Source organism: Capsicum annuum, chromosome 12 (assembly GCF_002878395.1).
Source record: "Capsicum annuum cultivar UCD-10X-F1 chromosome 12, UCD10Xv1.1, whole genome shotgun sequence".
NCBI classification, from domain to species: Eukaryota; Viridiplantae; Streptophyta; class Magnoliopsida; order Solanales; family Solanaceae; genus Capsicum; species Capsicum annuum.
Window position 1 is genome coordinate 1,972,592 of NC_061122.1, and position 21,155 is coordinate 1,993,746.

General features: G+C 33.5%; 2 protein-coding genes across 8 annotated transcripts; both read left to right on the forward strand.

Moving 5' to 3' along the window:
* The first annotated feature begins 4,656 nt into the window (after positions 1–4,656).
* On the forward strand, positions 4,657–18,245 carry LOC107850670 (E3 ubiquitin-protein ligase COP1). 7 transcript variants are annotated; one of them, XR_007048067.1, is made up of 16 exons: positions 4,657–5,433; positions 7,120–7,197; positions 7,951–8,106; positions 8,460–8,822; positions 8,943–9,100; positions 9,203–9,268; positions 9,454–9,532; positions 9,631–9,786; positions 9,879–9,977; positions 10,189–10,293; positions 10,369–10,548; positions 10,656–10,766; positions 10,842–11,066; positions 15,191–15,284; positions 16,901–17,051; positions 18,185–18,245. XR_007048067.1 is itself a non-coding variant. In XM_047400519.1 (13 exons), exons 1-13 carry the CDS (start codon positions 5,077–5,079, stop codon positions 11,010–11,012), a joined length of 2,079 nt encoding a protein of 692 aa, XP_047256475.1. In that variant the 5' UTR covers positions 4,657–5,076; the 3' UTR covers positions 11,013–11,371. The 7 variants fall into 7 exon arrangements, 5 of the variants coding, with proteins under 5 accessions (XP_047256475.1, XP_047256479.1, XP_047256476.1 ...); XR_007048068.1 differs by lacking the exon at positions 16,901–17,051; XM_047400519.1 differs by lacking the exons at positions 15,191–15,284; positions 16,901–17,051; positions 18,185–18,245 and having other exon boundaries at positions 10,842–11,371.
* LOC107850671 (tyrosine-protein phosphatase DSP1) lies at positions 13,915–19,251 on the forward strand. The gene is made up of 5 exons (XM_016695364.2): positions 13,915–14,962; positions 15,191–15,284; positions 18,185–18,245; positions 18,350–18,393; positions 18,502–19,251. Exons 1-5 carry the CDS (start codon positions 14,709–14,711, stop codon positions 18,685–18,687), a joined length of 639 nt encoding a protein of 212 aa, XP_016550850.1. The 5' UTR covers positions 13,915–14,708; the 3' UTR covers positions 18,688–19,251.
* The last annotated feature ends 1,904 nt before the right edge of the window (positions 19,252–21,155 follow it).

A 21,155-nucleotide genomic window follows, 5' to 3' on the forward strand; every position in this document is an offset into this window, starting at 1 on the left:
CTATATAGGATAAATAATAAATAATATCCTCTAATAAAAACATGTATAAATCACTTAAATTTAAATTCGAAACTTTTGATTAAAAATGACAAGACCAATTCATATTCATCTCTAACAACTTTCGGCGGTTGACTATATACAGGGACGGAGCCAGCCTTCTGTTCGGGGGTTCGACCAAATCCCCTTCGACGAAAAAATATATTATTTATACATGATTAAAATTATTTTTTATGTGGTTATAATAGGTGTTGAACCCTCTTCGACTAAGTTTTCTTTGAATATAGACCCCTTAGTTGAAATCCTAATTTTTTTTTTAAATATGAAACCTCCTTCGTTGAAATCCTGGCTCCGCCTCTGACTATATATAGTATATAGTATTATAATTATTATAATTTCATGCATGATGCAACTCAAAAATACAAATATGTTTGTTGTCCATATTATATTAATCAAAATATTTATTTGTTTTGTCCACGTACGTTTATCATCTACTAAATTCCAATAAGTTGAAAAAAGAACCAACCAATATAATATTAATTAATATCGTGGCTTAGTCAGTAGCCAATTGTTTTAAAAGATTTTTGTGTAGCTTTACAAATTGTCTCTTTGTCTTTAGTAAGAATATGTCAAAATTATAAGACCAACAATACATGTGACAATGTTGGGTCCCAATAAAGTTTTTGTGTAAAATTAAATAGAAAAAATAATATAAACATATAATCTTCAACTTATTATATTTACATAAATTTTTATTTTTATAAAAATAATTATAAAAATCTCATTAATTATGTATCTTCATTAAATATATCAGGAGCCAATTATATATCTCAGCAGATCCAAAATCAAAAAAAATATATTGGAAGCTAACTATGTATCTTTACAAGAAAAAAATATCTTCGTTGGATGTATCAAGAGCTTATTATAAATTTCGACAGACTCAAACTGAAATTTTCAGTAATTATATAAAATGTCAGAATTTTCTGTAAAATTAAGCTCAGAAAGCCATTCTTTATGGAGTATACATCAGTTTCAAGAATAGAAGTTATTTGTTTTCTTTCTATACGTAATTTTAGATTTTGTTTCATCGAAATAAACTTATAATTATCGTTGTTATTTCGTACCATGTGAGTATAAAATGAATTTATTGAATAAGATCAAGTGACAATTTACACAATATAATTGACCATAATATAACAAAATTTTGCACCGTAACATTTTATGGCTATCGAATTTGCGTCTTTGACATGAAAAAATCCTAACCACCAAACGAAAGAGATCAGAAAGCCATTCTTTATGAAGTATATATCAACTTCGAGAATAAAAGTGATTCATTTTCTTTCCATACAGAATTTAAGATTTTATTTTATCGAAATGAACTTATAATTATTGTTATTATTTCGTATCATGTGAGTCTAAAATGAATTTATCGAATAACATGATCAAGTGAGAATTTACATAATCTAACTGACCATAATATAAAGGACTTTTGCACCATAACTTTTTATGGATATTGAAATTGTGTCTTTGACATGAAGAGACCCTAACCACCAAACGAAAGAGATCGGAAAGCCATTCTTTATAAGTATACATCAGCTTCGAGAATAAAAGTGATTCATTCTCTTTCCATACAGAATTTAAGATTTTATTTCATCGAAATGAACTTATAATTACTATTATTATTTCGTACCATGTGAGTCTAAATGAACTTATTGAGCAACATGATCAAGTGAGAATTTACATAACAAGATTGACCATAATATGACGGAATTTTGCACCGTAACTTTTTATGGATATCGAACTCGTGTCTTTTCTCGTGTCGTGAGCTGGGGGTCTATTGGAAACAGCCTCTCTACCTCATTGGAGGTAGTGGTATGGACTACGTACATCTTACCCTCCCCAAACCCCACTATGTGGGAATACACTGAGTTTGTTGTTGAACTCGTGTCTTTAACATGAAAAGATCCTAACCACCATATGCGAAAGATGTCAGAAAGCCATTTTTCATGGAGTATACATCAACTTCGAGAATAAAAATGATTCGTTTCTTTCTATATGTAATTTAAGATTTTGTTTCATACATCGAAATGACTTATAATTATTATTGTTATTTCGTACCACGTGAGTCTAAAAATGAACTTATTGAACAACATGATTAAGTGAGAATTCACATAATATAATTAACCATAATACAACAAAATTTTACATCAGAACTTTTTATGAATATCAAATTCGTTTCTTCGATATAAAAAGATCTTAACCATCAAACGAAAGAGATCAGAAAGTATACATCAGCTTCGAAAATTTTTATTTTCTATAATATATATTTAACTTGTTTTGGATAGGTTTACCTAATAGTTCTAAAAAGTAATGAACATTGATTGTATTGTGGATTAGTTTGATGTCACTTAGAAAATTTGTTGTGCTCTTTCTATCCTAATTAAAACACCAATCTATTTAAAAGTAAAAAGGAATATTCTAATTAAAGTAATATTAATTAACACCTTTAAGTCGATGGAAGTTACAGCACTATCACTACCTTTTTTTTTAAATTTTATGAGAAGGTTGAATTTCTAACATTGATAAATCTTATTAAACTTTACTATTTCTAAAAAAAAAAAAATTATATTTTTCAACTGGAAATATAGGTTCATCCACAAAATTTTATCGATTCTATAAATCTGCTAATTCTATTAAAAGCTATATTTTTCAAGTGGAAATATAGGTTCGTCCACAAAATTTTATCAATCCATAAATCTACTAATTCTATGTAAAATACATTTTTTAAGTGGAATTATAGGGTCGTTCATCCATAAATCTACTAATTTTGTAAAGTAATATATTTTTTATTTGGAAATATAGGTTTGTCCACAAAATTTTATCGATCATAAATCTACAAATTAATGAATACAAGACATATCATATATCTTTCATGATATACACATTAATATTTAAAAGTATAATTAAGTGCTGCTACTTTATAAAGACGATTACTTTTTTTATAAATTCCTCATCATGGTAAGTATTTTTAGACAAAAAATTTTCTAACAAGAAGATGTAAATATAAAAAGAATTTAGTGTTTTAGGAGATTCAAAATTTTATATAACGCAGTATAACTTTTCTGACGAAGGAAATTTAATTAATCCTTTATTTTACACGTAGCTCCACCTTTAATTGCGAATATAATTTAGTAATTTGTATAAACTTCAAATATCTAAGTATATAATTTTAATTTTCTTTTTTTAAGGTGAAGTTTTAAGAAGTAACATTTATTGCACTTATGTATAGTCCTATTTTCTACCTTAAATAATTGATGTGAGAGAGGTTTTGCAAAATAGGCATTAAATTGTAATGTCCAACTCATGATAATCAACTTGTGGCTGTTTACCAAGAAAGGATGCGGTGCAGCTGCTCCTTCCTTAATTAGAGGTCTCGAGTTCGAATTCTGAATATGAAAAAAAATTATTAGTAGGGAGCGCTCTCCCTCGAATGAGGCCCTACGCAGCACAAATTTAAATTAGTCGGACTCCAACACGGATATCAGACACCAAATAGGAAACCAAAAAAAAAAAACTTGTGGCTGTTATGCAACTTTTGACGACTGTACTTGTAATAATGTTTTTGAACACTTTTTTATACTGTTTAAATATATGATAGTACTGATCATATTTATTGAGAAAATTAAATTGTGGACATACTTTAGTATTGTCGTCCCATGCATTTAATAGTCTAATTAGAGAGGGCAATGCGATGCGTTGCCGGTCAAACACGTTTAAATTCGTGAAGACTTTAATTTGTTCTGTAACATAATTTGTTGTTTTCATCGTGCCATTTAAATTAGTCGTGTGTCACACTATATAACCTTTTTTTTAAGTGGCAAAATATAAATAAATATTTAAATTTAGCCTTAATCGGTAAGTAATTGCATCAACTTTGAATATGCACATCTAATCAATTCAACTTATCTCTATTGTGTTAATTAAGCAATCTAATTAACAAAATAATTATTTAGACACCTCCAAAATTTATATTTCACGTCAAAATCGAGTATCCACAAAATACAATAGAAACAAATTGGAGGGTTTAATATTAAGTTGAGACCAGATTAAAATGTCTAGACGTACTTTCTAAACTGAAGTACCTACTTGCCAGTTGAAACCAAATATTTTATTTTATGTATAATTATTTTAAAACTGAACTACCTACTTAATTTAAAATAAGTATAATCATTTTTAAAAATATATATACTAAAGTTATGTAAAATGCATACAAATTTTTTGAATTTTATGATTATAATCTAAAGATAGAAATTTTTTACATGAAATTTTAAAATTAAGTAAGATTTTTAATTTTTATAGTCATAAATCAAAGAATTTTATGACTTAATATAAATATTTCATGTGTAAAATTAAAATAAAAAAGTTTATAAGTAAATAAAAAACTTTTAAAATAAACTAAAAAAATAAAACAAATAAATAATACATAATTATAAGAATATGATAATAAATTAAATTATTAAAATAATTTAATATAGCAAACAAGTAAAAATAACATAAAAAACTTATACGTAAAACTTAAGAAAACCAACTTTCGGCTGCTTTATTATTGGCTACTTAAAACTATATACTAAAATCCTACTAGTATTTGATACTCATCAAGAAACATATTATGAGGCGGTCACTTTAACAAGTCTCTCCAGTTTTGAAAAAACTCACTTCCCCGCCAACGTGGTCCTTTTATATCCTCACACCAAAGAAGAAAAAAATACTAGTAATCTCACACTTTTTAGTGTTCATAACACACTTACTGACAAGTAGTTATTTTTCACTCAAGTTTCTTCAATATATGGACATACATATTCATATATAGACATATGCAGAAGAGTTACATCCTCGAATTCTAGTCATTTTCCATTCCAATTTCTTCAATATATAGAACAGCCAACTTCTTCAATATATGAACATACGAGGCCTTGTTCCTATGTGACCTGACCAATTTGATCAGGACACGAAGAGGAGATCTGTAGACTTGAATCTTTTTGCTACGTGACCTGATCAGAGTTCGATCAGGCACGAGGTATGGGATTGGGAGGAGATAGAGAGCGTACCTCAATGGGAGTTTTAGTACCGACAGTGAATGCCGGAGAAACTTCAGCAGCTCCAGTAGTGGCGATAGCAGAGGAGGAGCCGGTGGTGGCGGAGACGGAGGCAGTAGTGGTGGTGAAGGAGGAAGTTAAAGCGGAGGCGGAGACTGAGGATAAGGATATATTGTGTCCAATATGTATGCAAATAATAAAGGATGCATTTCTAACAGCATGTGGACATAGTTATTGTTATATGTGTATTGTTACTCATCTACAGAACAAAAGTGATTGTCCTTGTTGCTCTCATTACTTGACCACTAATCATATGTATCCTAATTTCCTTCTTAATAAGGTAAGATTCTCATGTTCGATTTTGAATTTTACTGTATTGCTGGATCGGTCAAGATTATGCTGCTGTGTGAGCTTGAATTTCCTTAAAAGAGAATGAGATATCTGCGCCTCAGCTTGAATATTTCTTTGTTTGTCTTATCATTCAACCGTAATTTGTGGTAGGGTGTAGTGATTACTTGGTTGACTGCAAATCACCTTTGTCCTAATTTCCATCTCAATAAGGTTAAAAAAAAAAAAATTCATGAATTTCGGTGTACTGTATTGCTGGATCGGTGAGAGCTTGAATTTCCTTGAAGAGAATGAAATATCTGCGCCTTGGCTTGAATATTTATTTGTTCGTCCTACTATTCGAGTGTAATTTGTGGTAGAGTGTAGTAATCACATTTATTTACTTGACCACTAATCATATTTATCCTAATTTCCTTCTTAATAAGGTAAAATTCTCATGTTTTTCTTTCATGAATTTGGATGTTTGGTTTTGAATTTTACTGTATTGTTGGATCGGTGAAGATTATACTGCAGAGTGAGCTTGAAATTTCTTAGATAGAGCTAGATATCCGCGCGGATTATACTGTTTTTGTTCATTTCATTATTCAACTGTAATTTGTGGTATTTTCACCAACACTTAATGTATGTGGTTAATAATCACATTTGTCCTAATTTCCTTCTCTATAAGGTAAAAGTTTCAAGTTTTTTTTTTTCATGAATTTAGATGTTTGATTTTGAATTTCACTTATATATTGGTGTAATGATCACACATTTGTTTGAATTGCATATGAATGAAGATACAAAATGTATTGTATGTGACTTTTGCGGAGACTTTTAGTTCTAGTTGAATTTTCCGGGGGAGCCTTGGCATAACTGGTAAAGTTGCTGCCATGTGACTAGGAGGTCACAGATTCTAAGCTGGTGAAAACAACTTTCTGTAGAAATGCTGGGTAAGGCTGCGTCTGATAGACCCTTGTGTCTGTCCTTCCCCATAACATGCCCATTACGAGAGCTTTGGTGCACCGGACGGCCCTGTAGAATTCAGTAATGTTCTTTTGGCAACGTAGAACTACATATGTTGGAGGAATCTGGTCTTTGTCCTGTTTATTTATATTACTTAGATATGCTCAGGATTTGATGAATTTTACGATTTCTATGAGTGATTGAAGAATTACACATGTTGAACCTGCAAAGATAGGTTTCTATGAGTAAGTTCATCAGGAATTATCATGCTGGCTTTTGTATATCACGGCAGAACGACAAATATTGGTTGAATTGCACTGCATTTCTGTACATGAATATTTACGTGCATCTTGGAGTAACTGGTAAAGTTGCTGCCATGTGACCAGGACGTCATGGGTTCAAGCCTTGGAAACAGCCTCTGGCAGAAATGCAAGGTAAGGCTGCGTACGATACACCCTTGTGGTGGGGCTCTTCCCCGGACACCGCGCATACCGGTAGCTTTAGTGCACCAGGCTGCCTTTTTAATATTTACGTGAATGTTGACATTGGTGGATATAGTAGCTCTCATTAATCTGGTTTGATCTGTATTTTTCTTGATAATTTTTTGTTAACGTTTTTTCAAATTCATCACAACCCGCAATGGGCTAAATTGTTTTATGGTCTTCGTCTTCATCTTAGTGTATTGAATATCAATGACACTCGAACCAAGTTGTATTAAAGTTTTTCCATTGTGTAGTTATTGATGAAGAGATCTGCTCGCCAAATGGCCAAAAGTGCTACACCTGTGGAACAACTTCGCCAAGCAATACAGCAGGTCAGATATGCACAAAAAGTCGAAGAAGCTTTCTTTGTATCGTTGTAGATAGACTAGTGAATGTTCTTTGTCTGGATGATGATGCATATCGGTGTCTGACTAGTGATATGATGCTAAATGTTGCAGGACGATGTTAGTGATAACTGATATGGTTTGATAGGCAGCATCTTCATTACTTCTCTTTCATTGTCCAAACACATTTTAGTTTTTAGCGCACCAAATGCTTTGACTCGTTGAGGAAAAGATATTATAAAGTTGTGACTTGTGAGAAACTAAAAAAAGGAAATCGAATATCTGAACATGCTATGTCTTGAAAAGCATGTGTCGAATATCACATTAATTTGTTGTCATACGGTTCATTTGTCTGTATTTTGTGTATTGCTTTTCGTTTCACATTATTTTGTTGTTTTTACTGCTCTTATTTCTATATTCCCTTTCTCAAACTGCTTGGATATGCTTTATTTTAAGGCCGAGGGTCTATCGGAAACAACCTATCTATCTCTATGAGGTAGGGTAAGGTTTGCGTACGCTCTACACTAAGATGTTGGTTAAAATACAATGGCTGGTTCTTTCTGTAGGAGACTTGTAAGCGTCCATAACTTTGCATTTCAGCAGCTTTTTTATTCGGTTCTTTGATGATCTTCTTGCAGCTGCATCTTAGTTTCAGACGATTTTGCTTTTTAATTCTCTCTGTCATACTGTCCGGGTTATTTCTATTTATCTGTTTTGGATTCTAATTTGATTCTTAGGCAGGGATGCGAGGTGTCCGTTAAAGAGCTAGATAATCTATTAACACTTCTTATCGACAAGAAAAGAAAAATGGAACAAGAAGAAGCTGAAACGAATCTTCAGATTCTGCTCGAGTTTCTCCAGTGTTTAAAGAAGCAAAAAATTGATGAGCTTAATGAGGTTTTCTCTTGAACTTCTACCAACTTTATACATACGCTATCTTTGCATTCTATTATGTTCAATAATAGAATATTATAGCGGGAAAGAACATGATCCCGTTGGTAGGTACCTGTAGTTTTGCCTTCTCTCTCAGACTTTACGTGAAAGATTTTTGCAAATATAAAATGTCAAGCCGCTTCAGGGAAAGCGCCAACATATTTTGCCGCATATAACTTGCGGGAGTTTGCATATCCGTCTATTATCTACAAAAATTAAACTCATTTCGGAGAATCTTCCTTGTGTATATACTTTTTTCATTTATTATCCATTTAAGATTCAAGCAGATTATTGATTGTATCGTGCGCTTTTCCTAGATCCAAAATGATCTCCAGTACATTAAAGAAGACATATATGCGGTGGAGAAGCGTAGAATAGAGTTATATAGGACACAAGGTAGATATCAGGCGAAAATGAGATCGCTAGTAGATGATTCATCTGCAATGACAGTCAGGCCTCTGTTGAGAGAGAAGGGATGCGGTGCAATTGTCTATAGTTCTGTCAATTCACAAGAACAAGGTCGTGCTGGCACTTCGCAGCCGAGGAACAGCACTGATGCAAGAGCTCCTCGGAATTCTCAAACTGTCCAATGGAAGGATGACAGCAACAGTGGATCAGATTCACAGGATCCTAATCAACCTGCAAAGGCATTAGCAAGGAAGCGACGCGTTCATGCACAGGTTCAATTCTGTAACTTATCGTTGTGAAAATTGAAACTTGTGGAGTTCGGTCCTTACAGAGAGAATAGTTCATTGTTCGCATGTACTCTTTTAAGTTTTAACACCTTCAATTGTCAACAGTTCAACGAGCTTCAAGACTGTTACCTACAAAAGAGGCGTTATTGGGCAAGAGAGTCGCAGAAACAGGGAGAAAGAGTAGCAAATATCATGAATAAAGAAGGTTATTCTGCCGGACTCGAGGATTTTCAATCTGTTCTGTCTACCTTCACGCGATACAGGTCCATCAGTTCATCTAATAGTAGTAGTATCGGCTGCAAAGTGCAAATTATCGTAAATATTTGGGCTTATAGTTCTTTTTTCAACTGTGCTTGTTGAAATAGTCGGCTACGGGTTGTTGCTGAACTCAGACATTCTGACCTTTTCCACTCAGCCAATATCGTTTCAAGGTAAGAAGTTCATTTCATTTAGAATAAAATCCAACGATAACTTTTTTTTCCTTCAGTTGTCCTTCTATCGAAACCAGAACTAGATATAATCGTTCACTGAGAAACAGGCTACTCTTATTAGTAGTTTTTTCTGGATATGTTATAGCAATCTCTCTGGTTGCAACTGAATTTCCTCATCGTGACAGTATTGAATTTGACCGAGATGATGAATTGTTTGCTACTGCTGGGGTATCACGAAGAATTAAGGTCTTCGAGTTTTCATCAGTAAGTTCGTACTTCATGTGAGCTTCATAATTTCTTCTAATCTTCACACACGAAAATTTCTTGCTAGTAGTTTAATGATTATATGTTCGCGTTGTCAGGTGGTAAACGAACCTGCTGATGTGCAATGTCCTGTTGTTGAAATGTCTACCCGATCCAAACTAAGTTGTTTGAGTTGGAACAAGTACACTAAAAACAACTTAGCAAGCAGCGACTATGAGGGGATAGTAACGGTTTGGGATGTTACAACTCGTCAGGTAGTATCATCTTCCTTTCGAGATCATGAAAAACACCTTCATATGAATCTACAGTTATATCTGATGGCATAAGAACACTTGCCTTTCTTTAGAGTGTGATGGAGTACGAGGAGCATGAAAAACGAGCCTGGAGTGTTGACTTCTGTCGTACTGAACCTTCTATGCTTGTGTCTGGTAGTGATGATTGCAAGGTAAGGCTGCATACAATAGACCCTTGTGGTCTGGCCCTTTCCCGAACCCTACTCATAACGGGAGCTTTAGTGCACTGGGCTGCCCTTTTAGTTACTCTTGTCAAGTAAACTAACAAGATCCGGATGATTTTGAAATATGCATAGCCGAGATAACAGGACTTGTTTTCACGAGGAGCTATAATATGGAATGCGCTAATTAAGTTCTCAACAGGTCAAAGTTTGGAGCACGAGGCAGGAAGCTAGCGTTCTTACCATTAACATGAAAGCTAACATTTGCTCGGTGAAGTGTAATCCTGGATCCAGTGCTCACGTAGCTGTAAGTTTTCGTTTCCTCTCTAGTCTTTGTTAAAGGTTAAATTTTTCAACTAAGGCATGAACCGATATCTTGCAGGTGGGTTCTGCTGATCATCACGTTCACTATTACGACTTGAGAAACATTAGCCAGCCACTGTACATTTTCAGTGGACACCGTAAAGCTGTTTCATATGTAAAATTTTTATCTAACAATGAACTAGCTTCTGCATCAACTGATAGTACATTGCGTTTGTGGGATGTCAAAGAGAACGTTCCAGTAAGTAACCATTCTCTCGTCATATTCTCAATCCGAATCCTAAGGAAATTACGTCAAAACCAATTCTATTCCGACCAACTCCTTCCTTGTTCTGTTGTTATTTTCAGCTGCGTACGTTTAGAGGACATACAAACGAGAAGAACTTTGTAGGTCTTACAGTAAACAGCGAATACCTTGCATGTGGCAGCGAGACAAATGAAGTGTTCGTCTATCACAAAGTATGTATACTTCTGAAACTAGCTGCAGCGAGGCTCATTGTTAGCGATTTAACATCGTTCAATCTTCCTGTGCAGGCAATTTCTAAGCCAGCAGCTCGATACAGATTTGTGTCCGATGATCAGAATGATCCAGACAGGGACATGGGATCATTTTTCATCAGTGCTGTTTGTTGGAAACTCGACAGCCCAACGGTTGTGACAGCGAACAGTCAAGGGACAATAAAAGCACTCGTTCTTGCTACTTGATCGATAACATTTGAATGATTGATAACACTTTTGACTGACGGAGAGGCTCAAGAGGTACGAGTTCTCAACAGCAATTCTCCATTGTACATGAATGACCAGATTATTAGGCTAACATTGGTTTTCGGTCATGTAGATCTTGACGCGTGGTTGCTTAGTGTAGTATAACAACAACAACCACGCCTCAGTCCCAAACTGCTTATATAGTACTAGTACGTAGTCACATAATTCTTATGGTTGGTGTGTATTCTCTCTTTTATATGTTTATATTATGTAAGTATATAGAAATCAATATAGCAGAGTGAATATTGTAGTGAATACATGAATTAGTGTTTAAAGACACTTATGAGTCAAATTTTGGATAATCTTTTGTGTGTATTTTCAATCGTTCATTACGTAGATAAACTAAGTGGGACCGATTGTATGATTAAAGGAGGCGAAATATTTTATATCGTTAACTTTATGCCATGAAAGCTTGTTCCAACTTTTCAAAATCCGAGTCGGAAGTGTCCAATAGACCCACCTCCTTATCATGTGCTCATGTGTTCAACTAGGTCAAATTGTATTTCGATTGTCTACCTAAAATTTACTGACAAGATTAGGGACATCGATGTATTCCGCCATGTTGTACGATACTTTTCTCTACAAGGACATCGTGAATTGACAAGTTTATCAGGATTCTCCTTCTTTATTCAGATATAAAATCGACAATATGAGCAATCTCACAAAATCAGAGTTTGTCATATTTCACAATAATAGTAGTGCCATCCAAGCATGAGGCGTCAATCGCGCCACCAATAGGGGCGGAGCCACTTTATGGGTAGGGGTTCATCCAAATCTTCTTAGACGAAAATTTCACTATTTATATGTGATTAAAGTTATTTTTTTTTTTATATATATAGAGTAAATTGAACTCTTTCGACTAGTTCGTGTACTTAAATTCTGGCTCTGTACCACCAATTGACTGATGTAGATCCTTGGTGCTGAAAGGATAATGTTAAGTACTTATCATTATCCTTGATAGGAAGAAAAAAGACTAATAAAATTATAAAAATTGCATGACAATGAAGTTTTAACAAATTTATCAAAACTTGTGATTGCTTCTCTATCTTTTTTTTTTTTTTTTTCATTTTGGTGTTCGGTACCCGCATTGGAATCCGACTAATTCGGATTCGCGCCGCGTAGGGCTCCATTCGAGGGGAAGCGCTCCCTATCAAGAATATTTTCATACCAGGGCTCGAACCCGAGATCTCTGATTAAGGGAGGAACAGTCTCATCCGCTGCATCACATCCTTTGGTGGTGATTGCTTCTCTGTCTTATAATGCTATAGTCAAGTCCTTTTTCAGTTTTTGTTCCTCTCTGATTTAGAACGGTAAAAGACACATTTAAAGTATCTCGATTTTCGAGTTTTATGAATTATTAGGGGTGCGAGTTTCCTATCTAAACTTTTAATGTATCATTAACTATTTATCAAACACACTTGAACTATCAATCATTCATCAATCTAAATTGATGATGGTATTTCAGATATGATTTTGACCATCACTAAAAAAGGACAATTCAGTGCACTAAACCTCTTATTATGTGTTGGGTTTGAGGAAGGGCTGAACCACAAAAGTTTATGTTGGATTCGAAATCGAAAAGGCGTCATCTAGAAGTTTATAATTACAAATTATTGGTCTGATAATTCGAATGACAAATAATACCAACAACAACAACAAACCCAGTGTGTTCCCACAAAATGGGGTTTGGGGAGGGTAAGATGTACACAGTCCATACCAATACCTTCGAAGAAGTAGAGGGCTGTTTCCGATAGACCCCCGGCTCAAGATAAAGAATAGAGGGCAAGGAGATGGATTACATAACAGAAAAGGCGTAAGAAATAAGAAAAAGTAAATCAGAGCAATACTAGAATGACAAATAATACCAAAAATATAATTTATTGACCTACCTACAGTGGCGGAGCCATAGCCGACGAAGGGTTGTCAGATGAACACCCTTCGTCGGAATTTTTTTTCAAGTATGTAGGTTAAATATAGATATTTATGGTTATATAGATGTTGTTTCACACCCTTTACAAGCTAGAAAAACATAGTTCAGTGGTCAAGAGTGTGCATTTCCGCATCAACAGCCCGAATTTGAACCTTGACAAGTGCAACAATGCTTTATTTTATGAACACTCTTAACCAAAATTCTGGCTCCGCCGCTGCCTACATAGCAGGTTAATGAATCATACTACATGATTCAACTTATTACCCAAAATATGCCATCATAATTATTTCAAGAACACCTATCAATGAATGCCAATTATTTCAAGAACACCTATCAATGAATGCCAATGACTTCCAACATCCAAGTTGGTGTGCCAATACATAATAAATTTGGTTCAGTGCATTATTTTACAAGTCTTTTTCCAAGCTTTTTGTTTATTTGCCCATCTTAAAGTACAGTAGTGCCTACTATATATATATATATATATATATATATATATTTATTTTTTTTTTTTTCATTTAATTTCTAACCACAAAATAACAGTAAACTTTAACCGTCCAAAAAGAATTTGCAATTTGCAAATATGGACACCTTATCACATACCTCATTCCCACTTGGTAGGAATTACTCATCACCTTCCTAAAAGTTTTTTTTTTTTTTTCATTCGGTGTCTGATACCAACATTGAAGTCCGACTAATTCGAATTTACGCCAGATAGGGCTCCATTCGGGGTTAGCGCTCCCTATCAAGAATTTTTTCATATCCAAAACTCAATCCGTCAAGACCTCTAATTAAGAGAGAAGCAACTCATTCACTGCACCACATCCTTTGGTGACCACCTTTCTAAAAGTTAAATGCTACTCTTATTTCTTTTTTATTCATATACAAGGCTTAATGCAATTTGTTTATGACTAATATTTTCACCAAACCTCCATGATTTGCTTATTTAGAAACTAGAAATGTCTTTTCCTCAAAAGTATTTTTAGAAAGTAACGATTTATATTTTGAGGATAATAATGTTATTTAATAAGTTAAAGCATGTGTTTAAAATTTTTTACATTACTAATACATGAAAAATATCATGTATTACTAATACACCTCCGTACACAATAAAAAATTATATAGGTTAAAAATATAGTACCAAACAAGGTATTCAGTAGTACACATTAATTAGTGCATGAATTATTTTTTCTTAATACACTCTATCAAACGACCTTCAAGTACATTTTTACTCTTCTTGGTATTTTTATTTCTTTATATTTTAAAAAGAAATATTTATTTTCTTTTTTAGTTTGTTTAAAAAAAAATGATCTCTTTCATTTTTTAGTAGTACTTTAATTTTAGCTTTCCATAAATATATTTGAGACCACATGATTAAATATTTTTTTGTAATATATTTGACATAACTTTAATTCAAGATCATGAAATTTAAAAATATTTTTTATTTTTTTAAACTTAATGTTCAATTAAAATAAGTATTCTTTTTAAAACTTAGAGAGACTATACTGCTCAGCCCTTGTTATTCCAGCCATCTAAACCTTCACCCCAAAACAAGCAGCGCAATTTAGCGTCCATCTCTAACCTCTATAAATACCAAAAGATCCCAAAAAAGATTCCAATATAGAATCAAAATCCAAATCCAATTAGTAATATTCAAATTCCCAAATCAAATACGTAAACTCTTTTTCCCCCTTCGCGCCACAAAAATGCGATTACCAAACGGCGATCTATCCACGTGTCATCCTCTCAACAACTCCATCACCGGCTCCGCCTCCTCCTCCTCCGAAGACGACGGAGGTTCACTGGAGGAGACTTATTCTCCGGTGACATTAGTAGACAATGAAGGACTTCTAGTTCCGCCGCTCAATTTCGCTATGGTTGATTACGGTGTTTTCCGTTCCGGTTTTCCTGATACTGCTAACTTTGCCTTCTTACAAACCCTAGGTCTTCGCTCTATTATGTGAGTTAGTTACTGAATTTGTTTGATTTAATTTGTTCATGAGTCAATTTGATTAAGTTTTAAAGATAAATTAGATTAGATTGATTTAGTTTCTTAAACTTAAAATTTAGATATTCAAAAATTATATGAAAAGTACTATAAATTGTATTTTTTTTAAAAAAAATTTGATTAAGAAATACATCTTAATGTGTATTGATTTTTGGTTTGTTTATTTGTTTTTGTGTTTAGATATTTGTGTCCGGAGGCGTATCCTGAAGCGAATGTGGAGTTTTTGAATGCGAATGGAATTCGGCTTTTTCAGTTTGCTATTGAAGGATCAAAGGTTTGAGGTTATATTGATTGATATATGTTCCATTATTAGTGTGGTATAGAATGTTTAGATCATGCTATTGATTTGATTTAAAAAATGGGGAAAGTACTGATTTTTGTTTTAGTTTTGGTGAAAAAGAGGAACATTTTTGTTGTGGTTGATGTTGGGACTATGTGATTGTGATCTCGGTGGCTGCAGTTTCAGAATCTCCCTATTGAATGGCCTGTTCCCCCCCGGCTGGAATAAGCAGTTCAATTCCTTCCTTAGAACCGTACTTGAGAGGGTTGGGGAGGGTAGAGTTTATGCAAAATTTACCCTACCTTAAAGGTAGAGGCTGTTTTCAATTTCCAATAGACCTTCGGCTCAAGACAAAAAATGCCCGTGAAAAGAATTAAAGGAAGTACAAGAAACGATAGATAGTGGCAGAATAGTACTTCAACAAAAAATAATACTATAATCGAACTACATGAAATAATAGATGTGGAAAAACAAGACACTACATGAGTAATACTATGACTACTAGTATGGATAACAGGATGGACTACTACCTACTATTATGGGCACCTCTGCGCTCTTACCTACTAACCTTCTACCATAGTCTGTATGTTACACACCTTCCTATCTAAGGTCATGTCCTCGGTAAGCTCAACAAACCTACCTATCTAAGGTCATGTCCTCGGTAAGCTCAAACATTACTTTTTTTGGATAAGTCAAATAATTTCCAGAATTACATGCATAGTTGGTATTATAAGAATGCATAATGTAGTGTGTCGTTAGCTAATCCTTAGTCCTCTGACAAACTACCCAATTAATAATCTTTACAGGTAGTCAAGCATTACCAGATGGATTTGGTTGATGTTTGAGCTAGAAAGAATCTTTATTCGCTCCATGTCTTTATGTGATGTCAGCTGTAGGGAAAACACAACGTTTTTGCTCTCTAATTAGCTAAGTTGCGGGAACTCTTCACTTTCGATGCCACATCCGTGTTGGATCCTCCAAAATACACTACTTTTGGAGAATCCGACACACACCCGCTAACATTTTTGAAGAGTCCAAGCAACATGGCGATTTAGTTAATGACTTGTTTTCTAGCTATGGTAGAGCATAAAATTGTGGGTAGTTGACTGATACTAAGAAATAATCTATTTATCGGCATTGAATGCTTAATCTGTTTATTCTCATCCTTGATTATTCCATGTTTGATGTTATTCCAATTTGCATAACAGGAAAGGGATTAATCATTTTCTTACTAAACTGGGATTACGATGCATCTTTCTTTAAGGACCAAAATCAAAAGGTTGTAGCATGAGGTTATAAACTTTTGAGGTCTAGGATATGTTTAGTCATTTAGCATTAAGTTGGACTAGTCACAGACCCTTGATTTCTCCTTTAGTTGTTGTGCAAGTGAACCATGTATTTGGCTGTCATGCCTTTGACTCTGCAGAACTAGTACAAGTCATTTCAGAGTATTAAACTTATAATTTTGGTTGCGTGGCCCAAAATATGTTTTTGTTTAAAAACTGTCTTCATGTTTTTCACGTGTTTATTATTATCAAGTAGGAGTATAGATAGTTTTGTATGTGATAGGACTAAAGAACACAAAATTATGCAATTTGTTTGTGTTTCAGATAGCTGCAGACGTATAATAGATAAAAAGTCTTTCACCATGGTGCCTGTACCCTGCAGCTTCATGCCGTATTTTCTTCTATGATTCTCTCAAGGATCTAGTACTTAAAGTTCCTCTCCCTCTTAAATTGCACTCTACTTTTATAACAAAATGTGAGTATAGCTATATCTTCCTACTATTGTTTCCTTCTCGGTCACCACTCAACATTACTTATCGTAGTTTGTTCATTCTTCATGAGGACCTGAAGCAACTGGTGGTACTTGATCATTCTTAGCTCTTACTTTCTCTTCCTTCTATTTATTTTTAGCTTTTTGTTTTCCTCTGTTCTTGATGCATGATCCAACTGGTTTAGATAGTGGTGCAGTACTGGTAATGCTGCATCAAAAATCATTCATAACTCAAGAGAGGAGGTAGGGAGTTTCTTGTGGTTTCCCAAAGTCTGAAGAAAGATTGTCCAGTGTCCACATTCTAAGTGAGAATAGGTGCATTCTAGTAGTTGATACTGTTGGCTTTGCACTTGCTTGGAGAAAATCTTCCAGCTGGTGTGTAGGAGAGATGAGAGAGCATCCACTAGCAATATGTAATTGCGTTCTTTTCGGATTCACTAGAAGCAGGTCATATTAGCTGTCTGACTCTCCAAATTTCCATATCCCAACTAGTTGGATCGCTAAACTGGGAGATCACTAGATAATTGACTGTGCAGAGAAACTGACGAATATGAGCAGGCTTAGCGGAAGTCAATTTGTTGCCTATCAAACTTGGAAACCATCGTATTTGTTAGACCTTCTTCAATGCTTTTAGCTTTTAATCATCATATACTGGCTATGATTTATCTCTTCTATCTGAATGCTGGACAAAGCTACTATAATATTTTGGTCTGTCCCTGTCTTCTCCACTGAGGCTTGTTGGTGAATAAAAAACGTCCATGTCTATTCTTGTCCCGTAACAACTTTACCACATTGTATCTGTATTCCGAAGCTGTTGGTCAAGTGAAAAGACATCTTTATTGGAGATGGTTTGAAATTTAATAACAAAGTATTAATATGTTGCAATCTATGAAGAAAGGTACACATACTACAAACATTAGTAGCAGCATATATGAACATACACTATGTCTCGTTTGCAGAAATGTTAGAAATTTCACATGATTGTGCAAACCGTGTATTTGAATGTTCTTATTGTTGTTTCTCAATGTATCTGTAAATAGGAGCATTTCCTTCTAGCTGTTGTTGATATGAAGCAAAGAACTTCATCTTGATTGGTAGTTTGACATTTCTCAATGCAGGAACCACCAATGGTCAACATTCCAGAGGAAACAATAAGAGAAGCATTGAAAGTTGTCCTCGGTAAGTTTGAAAGGTTGCATTTTAGTTCTCTTCTTTTAGGTTTTCGCCACTAGTTCTGCTAGATGATTCAGTGTATTTACAATTTCACTTGGTTCTTTATGTAGATGAAAAGAACCACCCTTTATTAATTCACTGCAAAAGAGGAAAGGTATTCCTTCACCCTTTTCGTTTTAAACATTCTACCTTTCTTTTCACATAAACCTTCATGCAACATTCCCTGACCACCGTTTATGTCATTGTGTGGTATATTATGCAGCACCGAACTGGTTCTCTCGTGGGGTGCCTTAGAAAATTACAGAAATGGTGCCTCACTTCAATTTTTGACGAGTACCAAAGGTATGCTGCTGAGAAAGCTAGAGTATCCGATCTGAGGTTCATGGAGTTGTTTGACATTTCCGGCTTCAAGCAGCCACCGGCATCCTGTTCTCATTCCAAGAACTAAATGGATAAAATGTACAGTACGAGAGGCAATTTTGGCGTTGCACATTTACGCGAATCAAAATTTTTGAGTCCACTCCCAAGAGTATTGGATTCCTCATATGAACTTTGGTTACGGTTTTCGTTACTATCCGGTTCTTCTTTTCTTTGGACATGGTCTCTCTTTGTAGAAAGTAGATGTCATTTGTTAGATGTTGCTTGGCCCCTATGATAAAGGGTCTCTTTCTTTCCTATTTTTGTGTTCATTGGAGATGGATTTTGGGAGTGGTAAAGTTGCATTGTTTTTGCTTATGAGAAGGGAAACGGGAAGGTTGTGTTTTCGTCCGTTGGCGAAAACTGTCAGAGCAAGGATTTTTACTAAGGGGCGAGCTACCTTACACCAGCCGTAGATGTAGAAGGTTGTTTACGATAGACCCTTCAAATAGTAACTGGACATGAATCGGAATCGAAGGACATGAATACCATCACTATTAATATGGACGGATAACTATTGTTACGCACGTGGATGCAATATATTTTGCTATGGAGATATTATATACACACGAATACAATTTATTTCATTATTATTATTTGCACAATTATAACTACACATCATTGTCAAGTTCAAAGGGTTTTTATTTAGAACGGACAAATTATTTGACATCAACTAAGATACATTTGTCTCTTTGCGTTTTACGTTTAGTTGTTAGCTATCAAAACTTTTTCCCAACCACATGAAACGTATGTTATTCTAGTGTTTTTAGAATTATCAACTCTTATCTTGTGCTTCTCCATGTATCAAAGTTCATGCTTTGTTAATATTCTTTTTCTTCTTTCAGGTTTTTCATTCGATATTTGGTATATTATGTATTGGAATCAGTCAATCAGATTAATTTGGATTTACAATGTATAGAATCTATTCGAGGGAAGCGTTCTCTATCAAGAATTTTTTCATATGCAAAACTTGGATCTGAGACCGTTAATTAAGAAATAAGGAATAGCCTTATCCGTTGCAGCACATGATTATTAAAATTCATTTTTTTTTTTTGCTTATGTTGAATATCAATGTCTCTCTATTAAACAACAGCAAAAAAAAATGTGTGCCTGACTTTTTAGCAAATGAAGGAACAAATTATTCATAGACTAAAGCAACACTACATTACGTACTATATACAAATTGGTAGAGTGTATAAGAATAATGTAAACTATGGTGTATTAGTAGTGCTTGTGTTAGTTATGCTTGTATTAGTTATGCTGGTATTTTTTTTATCCAATAGTTGGTTCAATGTATTAAAAAAATATGATTTACATAATTTTAAATAATTTTTTTTTGTTTACATAATACACTTAATATATATATTGGAAAGGATGTAAAAAAAATTTTGAGAGGTAAAAGGATCTTTAAGCATGTTAATCTATGCATTAGAGTAAGCATAATACCTTTGTCTTCTGTATGCAAATAATGATTATTTTAAATTTTAAAAATGAAAATTTAACTTCTCCATGACTTCATATATAAGATTCACTTGACTGAACCCCACAAGCTTGACAATTAATCACACCATCCAATCTCATCATAATATTACAGATCACCGTCCAAGTTTATTCCTGCGGCATATTCCTACTACTATTCCACATCCCAAAATTTAAAAATTAAAATAATAATTGAACAAGGCTAAATTAAATTATTTAAATTTTATACATTTTTTATTTAAAAATATTTTCGTTGTTATGTTTTTAAATTTTAACTTAAATATGTCTAGAGGAAAAGCTTTTTACAACAATAATATACCCAATGTATTTTCACCAACAGAGAAAGCCTTTTGAGTAAAAAAAACATAAAAGGTAAAACTCTTTTTTTTTTTCTTCTAAAAATTACACAAATACACAACTTATATTTTTAATATTACAAAAATCTCAACTCCGTAAAGATATTACAAAAATTCCAACATATACTCAGAATGCTATGTATATGTCAGTTATGTTATGTATATTAATAGGAAGAGAGAGTAAAGTAATTAAAAATGTGTGAGAGAGTGTAATTACTGATTGGTATTTATGTTATTTATACTTTTTTTTTTTTTACATATATGGATACCAAGAATTGATAAAGAATAAGCAAAACTTATTGAATTGAATTATTACATTACTTTTTGCAGCAAAAAATAGGAGGAAATATACTATTTTTCTTATAGATACTAATTATTCTACAATATTTCTGGACTTAAAAAATAAGTAAATATACTACCTTTAATATACTTCCTTCGTAAATATTCTACCTTTAATATATTTTCGTTTTATATGACATGTTATTTAAGAAAAAAAATCTTTCAAAATTAAAAGTCTAAAATAATTCTTAAATATTTATGTGATTGTAAAGTATTTCATTAAGAATATTCTTATTTAGTTAGAAAAACGTTATCCCAAAATAATTGATCTCGAAATTACTTGAAATTAGTTATCTTATCATATATATAAGGTAACGTATTTCAT

Coding starts and splice junctions, on each gene's coding strand:
- LOC107850670 (XM_047400519.1), top strand. CDS start 5,077: ATGGGATTGGGAGGAGATAGAGAGCGTACCTCAATGGGAGTTTTAGTA. Junction 9,533..9,630: donor AGGTCTTCGAGTTTTCATCA/GTAAGTTCGTAC, acceptor TCGCGTTGTCAG/GTGGTAAACGAACCTGCTGA. Junction 10,767..10,841: donor AAGTGTTCGTCTATCACAAA/GTATGTATACTT, acceptor CTTCCTGTGCAG/GCAATTTCTAAGCCAGCAGC.
- LOC107850671 (XM_016695364.2), top strand. CDS start 14,709: ATGCGATTACCAAACGGCGATCTATCCACGTGTCATCCTCTCAACAAC. Junction 15,285..18,184: donor TTGCTATTGAAGGATCAAAG/GTTTGAGGTTAT, acceptor TTCTCAATGCAG/GAACCACCAATGGTCAACAT. Junction 18,394..18,501: donor TTCACTGCAAAAGAGGAAAG/GTATTCCTTCAC, acceptor TATATTATGCAG/CACCGAACTGGTTCTCTCGT.